The 13,339-nt window shown below is 34.3% G+C and overlaps 2 protein-coding genes across 4 annotated transcripts in view; both read right to left on the bottom strand.

Annotated features, from left to right (window-relative positions):
* LOC6052290 (dehydrogenase/reductase SDR family member on chromosome X) overlaps positions 1-2,194 on the bottom strand; it is a 76,368-nt gene extending 74,174 nt beyond the window's left edge. The window contains exon 1 of the mRNA XM_038258358.1: positions 2,106-2,194. The gene's annotated coding sequence lies outside the window, so the exon portion shown is untranslated. The remainder of the gene's footprint in view (positions 1-2,105) is intronic.
* A 250-nt stretch (positions 2,195-2,444) lies between these two features.
* LOC6053615 (D-beta-hydroxybutyrate dehydrogenase, mitochondrial) overlaps positions 2,445-13,339 on the bottom strand; it is a 127,989-nt gene continuing 117,094 nt past the window's right edge. For all 3 annotated transcript variants that reach the window (XM_038258356.1, XM_038258355.1, XM_038258357.1), the window contains exons 5-7: positions 3,943-4,096; positions 3,518-3,876; positions 2,445-3,350 (exon numbers count right to left, since the gene is read on the bottom strand). In XM_038258356.1, the coding sequence (XP_038114284.1) occupies positions 3,192-3,350; positions 3,518-3,876; positions 3,943-4,096 (672 nt within the window). In that variant the 3' untranslated portion in view covers positions 2,445-3,191. The remainder of the gene's footprint in view (positions 3,351-3,517; positions 3,877-3,942; positions 4,097-13,339) is intronic.

Below are 13,339 nucleotides of genomic sequence, written 5' to 3'. Positions count from 1 at the left end.
ACAGTCGTTGGCCACCAACGGCGCCCGCCATGTCAGTTTGTAGATCTCGAGGGAATGAGACGGGAATGTTATTTAGCACAGGTTGCTACAAAGGGTGGGTTCTATACGATATCCACACCCCCGCGTGTGCCGGAAAACTACTTCTACTTGGGATTTTGTTAGTGGGTAAGGGTAATGGCCAGGATTCAACATAGAGGATGATAATGCGACCCAAAAATCAAAAAAAAATTGTTTAATGGTGTGATGTATTATGCATTCTCAAGGCAATCAGTCGGAGTATGCGGATGAGACTATTCCCGGTTATTTGGTGTTGAGTTTAGCATAAATGATTCAATCTTAGACAGCCGGCTGTGGAAAGATAAAACCAACTAAAATGCGAAAACGCGAAACCGCCCGGATCGAAATACACGCACAATCGAGGGGACAACAAAGACGGAAACGGCAACGAAAATCCTGCGTGAGGACCGCGACGCACACCGTTCAAATTCTTCAACGCATCTTTATATTTTGAGACTTTTATTTTGTTTTTAAAACATAGCCAAGCCCTCTAATTAAAAAACGTTACTTAATCTATGGTTGGTGCCTTCCTCACATCCATAAAGTCAATACATTCAGTGAAAATAGCAACATTTCCCTTTAACATGTTTAACAAATCAACTTTATTACTAATTTCTTTTGATAGGGTTCGCAGACCTTCAATATTTCTGGCTCATCGGCAAGGTCTGATAAAAAACCTATCCAACGATAGTTTGAAGGAAGATTCAGACAATATTTCTATCACAATATCTAAAATCCGGCCTCCAAAAAGTGTATAAATAACACATAAGTGCTAATAACTTTTGATAAGGTTGTCAGATCTTCGATATTTTAGGCTCATTTGAAAAGTCTTTCAATTATCTAACTAACGACGGATTGCATAAGGGACATAATTTTCATTAAAATATCTGATTAGCCTCCAAAAAGTCTTGCAAAAACCACCCTTTTTACAATCTTCCGGACATACGCCAAAATCGTTTTTTTTAGCATAACTTTTGAAGTACGTAACTAAACTTGCTTCTTTTAAATAAAGACCTATGGGACCCCAAGACGGATCGAATTAGACTAATACGGTCAAAATCCGTTCATCTAGTCCGGAGATAATCGAGTGACAATTTTTTTGTCCACCCACCTACACACATCCACACAGACATTTGCTCAGAACATGATTTTGAGTCGATAGGTATACCTGAAGGTGGGTCTACGAGGTCAAATTAATTAGTTCATTTTTCGAGTGATTTTATAGCCTTTCCTCAGTAAGGTGAGGAAGGCAAAAACTTAGATGAAAATACTCATCAGAACAAGATTTAAATATTACTGGTTCCTCAAAGCTACTTAATAACAAAAAAATAACTCAAGAAGTAAAAATGTTATCAGAGCATGAGAACAAAAACTTAGAAGCAAGTGTTCTTTTATTACGTTACGCATAATCTGAAATGTGAAGACAACCTCTCTTACCCCTCAAACATATTTATGATACAAATCAAACTGTTTTTACATTTTACAGCTGAACAAACTTTCCAATTACTCACTGCGTTAAGTCATAAAAGAACGCCCCCAAATTTAACTCCATAATCCATAATCATTCACTCCTTCTAGTGGACAATTCTCATTGAAAAAATGTAGAAGAAGGAAAGACAAGTAGCGAATTACTAGTTTCTGACTGACAGACTGTTTGACTGAAGATTGTCACTCAATGATTATAAGAACTTTTGTTCAACAAGTTTCCAACCAAGGATTAGCTACGCTTCACATATTCCTTATGTGTGTTAAAAATAACTATTGTTTTTTAAAGTTGAATGAAACAAATTTCAAATTTAAGTTTTTAATTTAATTCAAAAATGGTTCAGCGAAAATTTAAAAAATAAAAGAGAGGCTTAACCAGTCTGAAAAAAAAACTAAAAAGGTCAAAAAGTCTGTCACACATCAATACTTTTCAAAAATAAAAACTGTTTCCAAGACCCCCGTAACGCCTCTCCTCGTAACATTCGCTTTCCCCTCACACCTTGTGTAACACCGTACCGTGAGGCAATCAATCTACAGGTTAATTACGGCAAAAATGTCCTTACCACATCCACTATCCACCGACACCTTCACCTTTACTTTTCATTCACAAAATTGAACCTCAAAACCCTGTCGAAGACGACCCCGTTTTGCGGAATGTTCGCACTGCCCCAGTATCAATGAAATCTCTCTCACTTGTTGTTCCGTTACGCGCACTCTCTTTCTCTCGCGAGAGAGAAAGCCACGTGAAGCATGCGCAGCATGCTGCGTTGGACCTGGATGACGTTCGCGTCATGTGTCAAACCTAGTGTTATGTGATTCTGCACAGGGTTTGTTTATGTTTTGAAAACTGTTACTTACCGAAGAGGCAGGGATTGTGATCAGTGAAATTGTGCTCGCGTAGCTGCAATTTTATTCGATCTTTATTGAAAATTACACACTTTTCGAAATTATTTTCACGGCCAAGGGAAGAGAGCGGTACTTCGCAACCGAACCCGTCAGACAACTGTTGTGATTTATTTCCTCTCCTCTGTCTGCTTCTCTGACACTGACCGTCATCACCGCGTAGCGGTATCAACAAACCTGCGTTACCACTACACCGACACGTTGATGTGAGAGTGCGAACTCCGCACCGGATCGATGTCGGGCGTTGCTGGACGTTACTTAAATGTGGTGCTCGTTGGTTTTCAAAGATGGCAGCACTGGTGCTGCCCGTCGTCAATTTGAGTGCACGTTATTTTGTTTACATTTAATTTGATTGATTCTAAACATCAAAATAATACAAATACTACAGATTTTTTCACATTCTAAACACTAATATGACATTTTATCAACGCGGGACTATCGCAACACAAAGTAATACTATGGAAACTCCAACACGATTTCCCCCCCTGGAAAAACTACTTCTCTGCCATTTAAGGGCTACCATTTACGTGAAAAGCGCACTCTACCGGCATCATTCGCAACTAACTAAACAGAAAGCTAAAAAGTTGTTAATTTAGAGCTAAAGAAAGCTTCGTCAAGCGAGCATTACGCTGCGTTACGTTCGTTACATTTGGTGTTATTTCAAGCTTTTAAAATTAAGAAATTTCAAAATCATTCACTTTTTCATAAAGTATTTCTAAACAGAAATTCAAATTTAATCGACGAAATTAATTGGAGTAGAACAGCTCGTAGACGGGTCTGGGCAGGTGTTCGGCGACGATGGTCTGGAGCTTCTCATAACGGGACAGCGGCGTGTAACGGAACAGCGGGAACGAGCGGATGATGGCATCGGTGAGGGCGCGCACGGTCGAGTGGAAGTCACCGTCCTGGAAAAGGGGTGAAAGGAGGTTGATTTAGATAAAATTTGCTATAATTTCTGTGTTTTAATCAAGTTGACATTTCTAAAAAGAAAATTAAAGAAAGAGGGCTTATGTGCCAAATTTTGGTACATCTTGAATATTTTTATGAAAATTATAATCATTTAATTACTCACAGTATTGGTGTACTTCTCCAGCGAACGGATGGCCTGCTCGAAGTAATCCTCCCCGTACACCGACTTCTGCTCATCGCTCAACGAGTCCCACATGACCTTGGCCTGTTCCAGCATGGCCTTGTCGTCCAGCCACATACTTCCGGAAGCAAACTCGCTGGCACACACAATCGAAACGTCCACCGTGCGTTGCTTCAGCTCGTGACGCAAACACTGGGCCAGTCCCTCGACGGCGGCCTGCGTGGCACACTGGATGCCCCGAACCGGTGCCGGAATGTGCGCAATGGCCGACGACAGGAACACCACCCGACCGTTGGCACGGCGGATCAACGGCAGCATGATCTGGGTCAGACGGGAGGCACCTGGCGGAGAAGTAGACACAATTTGGTAAATTCAAAATTTACTAAACTTTCAAAACTCCTCCCTACCGAGAACGTTAATGTCGAACGATTTTCGCATCACCGGGAACGGAATCCACTCCAGCTCGCCGAGGGCGCACCACATGTCACAGTGGACAACCGCCCACAGACCGTCGGCTTCCTCCGGCAGATTTTCGGTGATGTACAGCGAGGCTTCCAGCATCTGAAAATTTATGAGAAAAAAATATTTTTTTTTTATATTATTTTAAGTTGAAATTTTCAAAATGAAAGAAATCACAAGAAACCAAAAAAAATCCTGCAAGTCAAAAATAGCTCATAACGTCATCCTGATTGCATCAATGTCACAAGAGAGTGACGAGCATCATTTTCAACATCTTGAAGGACGTTAAGGGGGTGTGCATCCCACTCAAACGTGAGCACGCAGCATGATGATTCGCCCCGTGTTTGATTTGCTCTGTGGTAGAGTTTGATTTTATTGCATATTTTATTTTATCACGGAGGGAAAATATTGAACATGAGCAAGCATAACGGAAGTTTTCCAAAAGTGAGTGATTACTGATGCTGTTTGAGGGCCACCTTATGATATTTTGCAAGAGTTGCACAGTAGTTTATTGTATGGAAAAAAACTGTTGATCTCGTTTGAACTTTATATTTGATTATTACAGAAAGATTAATTATAGAAATACATTATTGTAGTGAATTAAACTCCGATAGATTCCATGAATTTTCAACAGATGATGGAAGAAAATTTGCAATGTTTTCTGGTTTCCTGGAAGGTTTTGCGGTTGTTTTTTTTATTATTTGATTGGAAAATAATCAGAACACATTGTTTAATATTTATATACCTATAAAATTTAAATCAACACTTAATTTGAAAAAAAAATCATTGCATTTTTCGTTTTTGTTTACATATTCTCTTGATATTATTTTTTTTTTTCATTTTGAGCCATACAAGGTAAATTTGAAGAATTTAAAAAGTTGTAAAACCTTTTTTTTAACACTAATCGATTTTTTAAAAAGATGTTGAGCAATCGCACAACATTAAGTTTAAATTCCTTAATCTAAAAACTTTTAAAACCATTAATCTATTTTTGAGTTTGCATAGAAAAAAAAAACGAATAATTCGAATAATACCCACCCAATGCCCAATCTCGCAAAAATCAAATGATAACAATAGACCAAATTTGTTGTAAATCGCTTAATAGACAGTACTTTCCGTAGATTCAGAAATTCTAAAACATTTGTAACAAAAATCGTGACATTAAAGCTCTGGTTAATGTGCACTGTTGAAAAAAAAAATCTTTAAAATAGACTCGTGAAAAACCATATTTTTGAAATCTTTAACTATATTTCACACTTATTAAATTTGCAAATCAACCTTATCATTTTGTTGATGAAGCCAATTTTTGGCTTCATGGCTTATTTTTACCATTAAATCTTTATGCAATCAATTAATTGAACCACATTATGTTACCTTTTTATGCTTCCACGAAGAATATATTTTTTTTGAAAATGTAGTAAGTTTCAAAGCCAAATATGTTATTTTTTCATTTTATTAGAGTTTTTTGTATGAAAAATAGGCATCATGCATAAAGTATGTCACGCTTTAGGGGGGAAGGGGGGGTCTGAGCAAGTGTGACATTGCATGTTATAAGTAAAGGAAAAGCGTGACAAAGGGGGGGAGGGAGGGTAAATTTTGGCTGATTTTTGCGTGACGTACTTTATGGAGTAAGCCATAATAAAATTTTCACAAATTTCCCTATTTGTTCAAAAATACTAAAAAATTTAGAATATGAAACATGCGAATTATCATAAGTTTTTTACCTTATTGAAGCTTTTTTTTTTAAATACTATTTTTTAAATATTCAGTATCAAACGACGCAAAATTTTGTATGATGTCAAGTATACACAACATGAACGTACGTTTGAAGCATGCAAAACTACGCTTCGTTGGAATCCCATGCTGCCAATTTTAAAAAAAAATACTGTTTTGGAAAATTATTTGTGGAAATTATAAAATTAAAAAAAATCGCTTCGTATGAATCCCATGAAGCACATTTTGAAAATTTTAATGTTTTCGAAAAAAAACGAAAATTTGTGAAAATTTTAGTATTCAAAAAAAATTAATAAAATGAAAAAGCATAAAAAATTTCGCTTCAGTTCAGACCCATTTTCCATTTTTGAATATCTGAGTATTTCAGGAAAAAATACGATAATTTGAGAAAATTTTTGTATTTTCAAAAAAAACTCTGATAAAGTGAAAAGCATACAAAATTTTGCTTCGTTTGAATCCCATGCACATTTTAAAAATTTGAGTTTTTTCGAAATAAATACCAAAATTTGTGAAAATTTTACTAATTAAAAAATAATATAATAAAGTAAAAAAGTATACAAAATTTTGCTTTGGTTCATATCCATATTGCATATTTTAAAAAATACGAAAAATACGAGAAAAATTATTTTCACAAAAACTCGAATCAATTGAAATTGCATTTTCGAAAAAAACGGTATTTTGTGAACAATTTTGAGTACATATTTATTCTCTGAAACTCACTATATTTTCTAAAAAAAAACACATTCTTAGTGGAAGCATTGAAAATTTAACATGATATGGTTTAATTAATCGATTTAAGAAAGATTTTAAAAGTAAGTTATCGTCTATTATCGGCGATAAGGTTATCTTCGAAAGAATTAACAAAATAACGATAAAGATAACGATAGATTATCGTTATCGTTCTGACGATAACGATAACCATTATCGTTATCGTCAGATGATAATATTATCGACGATAATCTTATCGATTTACAACCTTGATAGAAACACTGTTTGAAAAAAACTTTTATTATTCGTCTTTTTATAAGAAAAAAATATACATGTTTCAGATAACAAAAAAATATATATCTTGAAGAAATTGTAGATACTGCTCAGGACAATTCATTTAAGAAAACTAAAACACTATTAGTAAAATCTACAAAGAGGTTAGTTCTTGGCAGCTGCAAATATTTTTCAAAATTTATGTCGCCTCCTCCTTTAAATACCTAAAAATAGTTTTTTAAGAACTTAAAAAACATCTTTCCAAATAGAAGTCTAATCAACTGAAAACAACTCGAAATGTATTTTACTGCTACTCTGAATTGGTCCGATCTTGATCAGGGTCTATAAACAAAAAGTGTAAAAACAGATTTTAATGTTTTTGCCTTTTTTTAATTCTAATTAAATTAATTCAACAGATTGAAGACTTCGTGCTCCCAGCATCGAAAAATATAAAAGAATTTGCAACAAGATTTTTGCTACAAATTTTAAGGATCTTTAAAACTACAAGAACTATCCATTGTAACTAATGATGTTTCTTTCAAACTCTTAGTTGTTTTGTCCAAAATGTTTTTACTTGTGAAAAGATTCACTTTACTTCAAAGTCAAGTTATTTACAAATGAATCAAAATACGTATTTTTTTAATCAAAAGCTTCGTGAACTTGTTTCAGCAATTGCTTATCTTTTTCAAAAAAAAAAATAATCAAAACAATGTTTTCGAAAAGTTCAGAAAATTTCGATTCGGAAAGATCGAAATATTTCATGTTTTTAACATTGAAAATCGGACCATTAGTTTCTGGAAGATTGACATTTGAAAATGGTGGGTTGTTTGGGTGAGACTTAGAAAACATCAATTTTCCTGTTTTTAAATTTTTGCATGGCAATATCTTAGCAACTAAAGGTCGTATCAACAAATTTAAAAACAGCTTTTCAAAAATGTTTTCTACAAGGGTGGGCAAACATGAGCACCTATTTTAGAAAATTATAAATGGTGCTCTTTAACAAAAATTTCACTAAAGTACTTTTTGATTGAAAATTCGATTTTACTTCGACAAATGAAGTTAAAAATATTTACGAACAATATTTCGTTTTGGTTTTGAAAAAGATCAGTGTTGATTCAAAAATCCATAACTCGGTTAAAGCATTCTTGAACAACCTGAAAAAATTCTGAAAAGTTGGCATTTGGTGTCCCCTAAAACATATCAGAAAAAATTGTGTTTTTTGCAAATCAAGTTTTAGTGACAAAAACTAAACTTAAATATCACCTTTTTTTACCGTATATCATTCTTTTTAGTGTAGTCCACATCCATACCTACAACTTTGCCGAAGACACCAAATTGATAAGAAAAATACTTCAATTAATGATGCAAAATTGATTCTTTGGACATACCAAAGGTACCAAAAGTGTCAGCCGGACTAAAAAATACAAAAAAACGAAAGACCGAAATCTCAGAGAATTGCTCTTATGTAAAATTTTCTGATCATTCTCACATTTGAAAATGTCCAAAAATGCTTTAATAACGGAATCGGGGTTAAATGGGCCCTTGATGATTTTTGCGGTGCCTGTTATTATTTTATTGGATGGCCGCATAAAGCCTACTTTCTTAACACAGAATAAGTTCAAAAAAAAAATTTGAAAGTTTGGGATTTGGGGTAAACACAAAACCCTTTCTCTGGATGTTTTTTTTTTACATAAGACAACAAAAATACAACACAAATTTTCATACACGGGAACCAGTCGCGTTTAATTAAGAACGATTTGGAGTTCAATTTCCCTCCACTGTGCATTGTATATTATAGTTAGGGTTTTATTTAATCATATGGAAGAAATTTGTTTTGTAAAAAAAGGACTTGCGATTTTCCAATTTGGGACTGTGCACCAGTGTTCTAACCGAAGTTCTCGCATTCCAAAAAAATGCAGCAAACTGTCTGGACGGATTGACAGATGGATGGTTAGCGAAGCAAAACTGAGGGGAATTGAGATCAAGGTAAGATTCCACCCATTTCTCATGATTGTCTGACTGGTTACTTGTCTTGCGAAAAAACGCAACAAAAAAAGATGTTTTTTTTTCACTTACTTTCCTGAAGTCGTTGCAACAAAGGAAAATTCGTAATGTTTGCTCGGTTTATTTTTTCCTCCCTCTCGACTTGTTGCGCTTTGAAACTGGAGCGTGATTTCTTTCGCTGGAAGTCCCTCCAAGTCGAAGAGAGCTGGAAAGCTGGAAAAAAGAGGGTTCCCTCAAGTATTTACCCAGCTGGGTTTCTTCGCAGAAATGAGGTAAGCTTCTTTATGGTCAGGATTTTCAACGCGCAAAATTTGAAGCGATTTCAACCGTTAAGTTGATTTGCGAAGAGAGGTTGGTATTTTTCTGCACATGAGAAACGTCAAATTTCAAGCTTCAAACTTCAAGAAAGCTGTTTTTTAGAATTAATTCAGCATTGAAAAAATATCAGACCAGAAAATTAGTCTAAATTTACTTCAAAATCGCTTTTGATGTCTTGCTGACATAAATATGCATTAGAGGAGCCGGTCTGGTCTGACCGTTCAGCAGACCATAATAAGTCTGACCTTTTAAAAGCATCCTCCTCTCATCTCTTCTAGAAACATTGATTATGCTGTCGATGTAACAAAAAATATCTCAACACTGCCTTTCAAAAATAAAATTGTTTGAAAACAATAAAAAAACGTCTGAAAATTTCTAATTAAAGTAATGTTATTTTTTTTCCATTGATGATTCATTTTATAAATAACTACATAAATGTAATAAAAACTTCTCAAATTTTGCACTCAAAACGCAGTTTAAAAAATTCCATTACTCACAATTTCCTCCTGCCAATGATCTACCCCAATTTACGAAACTTGAAACAATACACGAGCAGCAGCAGCAGCAGCAAAAAAGGCCAGCACGATGGAAATCAAGTCTATAATAACATTATCGCAAAGCTTTTACACCCCCTCCGGGAAAGCTTTTCTCCGAAAGCAGAAAGAAAAATAAAGTGAGCAAAAAAGAAAGTCGCCATCGTCGTCCTCCCCAAGGCAAGTGGGATTCTCGAAGGAAAAATTGCTCTTCAAAGATGTCGATTATGGGTTGGGTTTCTTGTAGATTTTTTTTTCCTCGCACTCTCCCGCTGCTGAAAATTAAGAAATATAGAACAATATCCTCCCTCAACCAGCTTGGATAACTGGGTGGGGTCCTTCTCCTCTGTGAGAAAAAAGGGTGGAATTTTCGTTGAAAAAACAGATGCAGTCGTAAGTTTTGTGTGCTTGGGTCAAGTTTGTGACAGTTGAAAAATTTATTTAAGAATCTTTTGATTTCTTATTAAAGTGTTTTGTTAATCATCAAAATTGATAAAAACAGTTTTTTTTTTGATAATTCAAATGTTGGATTTTTTGTTTTGCTTTAAAATTATCTATTTAGTTGTTTTTGTTTGGATTTACGATCAAAAGTTTCAACCTAAATTAAATTGTTTTGATTTCTAGATTTAAAAATCCGTTTGTAACAACCATCCGGGGGTCTTTTATAAGCAACATAGTGAAAAACAATCACATACGAGTGCCCCTCTCTTGCTTTGGCCGAGATCTTGGCGTTTTATTGAATGTTTGTTTCTTTTAAAATGTTAGTCTTGATTCAAAAAGTTTAAAAATATTTTTTGAAAAAAGAAATTGGAGGGTTGTTTGGGTGAGACTTAAAAAATCAATTATTCTGTTTTTTTTTTTCTTTTATCCGCTGTATTTCAGCAACCAGTGGTCCAATATTCAATGTTTCTTAGACGAAATTGTAGGAAATTTTTTGAACATTTTGAAAAAAAAAATTTTAAGAATGGATATTTATGGACATCAATTAAAAAAACGATTTTTTTTTTCAGGCATAATTAAACTTGGAATGGCTATATTTTGAAAACGGTGCACTTGATCAAAACATTTGAAAAGTACTTTTCGATTGTACATTTTATTTTCAATAAAAAAATAGGTCAAAAATTGTCCTCTTAAACATTAAACAAAATCAAGAATAAAAAAAATACAAATTCTGAGATAATTATTTAAAAAAAAATAAGTTTTTTTCTGAATAGTCCTCATCAATAATGACGAAGACACCAAATCAATCAAAAAAAATCTCATTTTTCAATCCCAATGCGTGTTTATGTATACTCTGGATTCAATGCTATCATCTGTACCATACGTTAAAATCAAAATGTAATGTATCTTAACAAAAATATGTCCAAAAAAATATTTCAAGATTCCTGAATGTACTATAGTATCATTATTACCATGTATTACCATTATTTTTAATACGTTAAGGCCTTAAAAAATAAAAAATCTCAAAATTGGCAAAAGTGCATGAAAGGTTTGCCAGAAGTTCAATAAATAACGAAAGATGTCAAACGAAAAAAAAAATCAGCTTTGAAATACTTATTTCATGTATCCATAATTATGAACGATTTGTTTTCTTTTTGAAAATTATTCTTAATTTTGTTCTGTAAAAAAGTAAGAAGCTGAAATGTGTGAAATTTGTTTGTTTTAATTTATCACTAGGGCGTGTGATTTTTGCGATAATCCTCGAAATTTGCCCTTGGCCGTGAAATTTGGTAAATACAGTGAAGTCCCGAGAATTTCAAAAAAATGTATTGTTAAATTGCACATAAGTTTATTTAACATCAAATTTTTAATTCATACAATCCATTCTTGGAGTTATTGTTTATTATAATATTAAAAAATGCAGATTATTGATTGGTTTGGTTTTAACATGCCATGAATAAAAGTATGAAGTTAAGGATTTGAAGCAGGCACACATGAACAATTTTTCTCAATTATACACGAATTTAAACCAATAATGTGAAAGAACGTCATTTGAAACTTCAATGCAACAAAGCACAGTGCAATTTTGTTTTCTCTGTAAGTTTATTAAAATAACGATAAAAAAAATTAATAACGCGCAAGGAAAGTATGAAAAAAAAAACTATATTTTGATCAAAATTGAAGCTTTTTTATAAATTCAATATGGTTAAAAAACCTTAAGGGGGTTAAGTTTTTTTTATAATTTTATAATATTATGAATAACAAATGTTGAAAAAGCTGTTATAAATAGAAATTTGCCTAATTTTTTTAAAACCTAAAAACAAGTAAGCTAAAAACAAGTAAGCTGAATCGCAAAATCTGAGTTGGGAAATTCTGTAAAATTTCTCAAAATTGAGCTTAAATTATTTGTCGCGGTTTTTTTTTGTCATGGTTTTTATATTTTGCATCTAAAACAACAGCTAACTTATTCAGAGAATTTTCTGTACTCAATTATTACTAAACTACACATTTTTACGATAATATCCAGCAGATTTTAGAGAACCATGAAATCGACGTGAAATTCCAATGTTTTGAAGTTGAAAAGCCGCGTAATTTTTTTTGTCGTGAAAAAATACTAGGCCTATTTATCAATTATTCGATTTTATCATAATTTGTAGGAAAAGTTAAAATCAAAAAATCAGAACGAAAATTTACGCGCTTTTCAAAGTACAGTCCATACTTGACTATCTGAATCCTTGATTTTCCGAAGTTTGACTATCCAAAGGTTTATATGGAGCTTCCGATATTCAGATAATGATAAATAAAATGGATTTTCGAAAAAATGGTGAAGTTTTGGAGTCTTAGTGTTTTCAGAAGAATTGTTGCACATAGAAAAGAGTAACTTTTGGTTTGTGTGTGTGTGTGTGGTCCAATCCAATACCCGCTGGCCGGCAGCGAAATTATGGGAAAGTATAATTTGTATCAGTCTTGGGTTATGCTGATACATGTTATCTCAGTCCCGGTGACCTAATGGTGGTGACAGCCCTCGCGCTGCTTCCAATGACCCGTTTCAGAATGACAGAGCTCCTTGCGGTCCAATTCCGAGGTCATTGGGCATTGTCTGGCCCCGCCCAAACATAGACCAAGAACCAGAAGAGTCCTCGACCTATCTTTAGACTTTAGACTAAGGCAAAAATGAGATCAGCGCGTATTTAGTGGTTGTTGATAAGTAGGCAGAATTTTACAGTTTCAGTTTGGATAGATCTCACCAAGTTTCTGGAGTCCCGGTAGCCTTCTTTATCGGCTGCTTCTAAACATCCGGACGTTGCCAGCTACTTTAAGTCGTACGGGTCCGGATGGCCAGCTGCGTGTCGCAAATCACGGACAGCTTGATCTCTTGCCGATCTGACACATATCCTGGCGAGTGTATTCTGGAAAGATTGCCTTGGCAGCTGCGGACACGATCTTGCGGTGTGTCATCTTCAACAACCAAATTTCAGTTATACAAAAATCACTACGATTATTAACAAAAACAAAGCTGTGCAGTGAGTGGAGCATGTCGCACACTCTATTATAAAAAGTTTTCTAACTTTTCCTCGAATTCTTCATTTCGAGGAACGAGTTGAGTTTCACCATAATTTCACTATTTCGAACTAAAATGGCTCCAGCACTCATCAGACTGATCAGACTGGACAAATATCTCGCTCTAACTCTAGCTTTCAGGTCTCTTCAGTGCTCTCTTCCGCACCCATTTTTTTATGCTACCAGGCTGTTCTCATCCTAGCAACCCATAAACATAGCGTCACCGGCAAGCTTGCAACACACACCAAAAGAGAACAGCATACATTTTCTCTCG

This window comes from Culex quinquefasciatus, chromosome 2 (genome assembly GCF_015732765.1).
Source record: "Culex quinquefasciatus strain JHB chromosome 2, VPISU_Cqui_1.0_pri_paternal, whole genome shotgun sequence".
In the NCBI taxonomy this organism is placed as follows: Eukaryota; Metazoa; Arthropoda; class Insecta; order Diptera; family Culicidae; genus Culex; species Culex quinquefasciatus.
The sequence above is the reverse complement of the archived record's forward strand: the minus strand, read 5'-3'. Positions and strand labels throughout refer to the sequence as shown.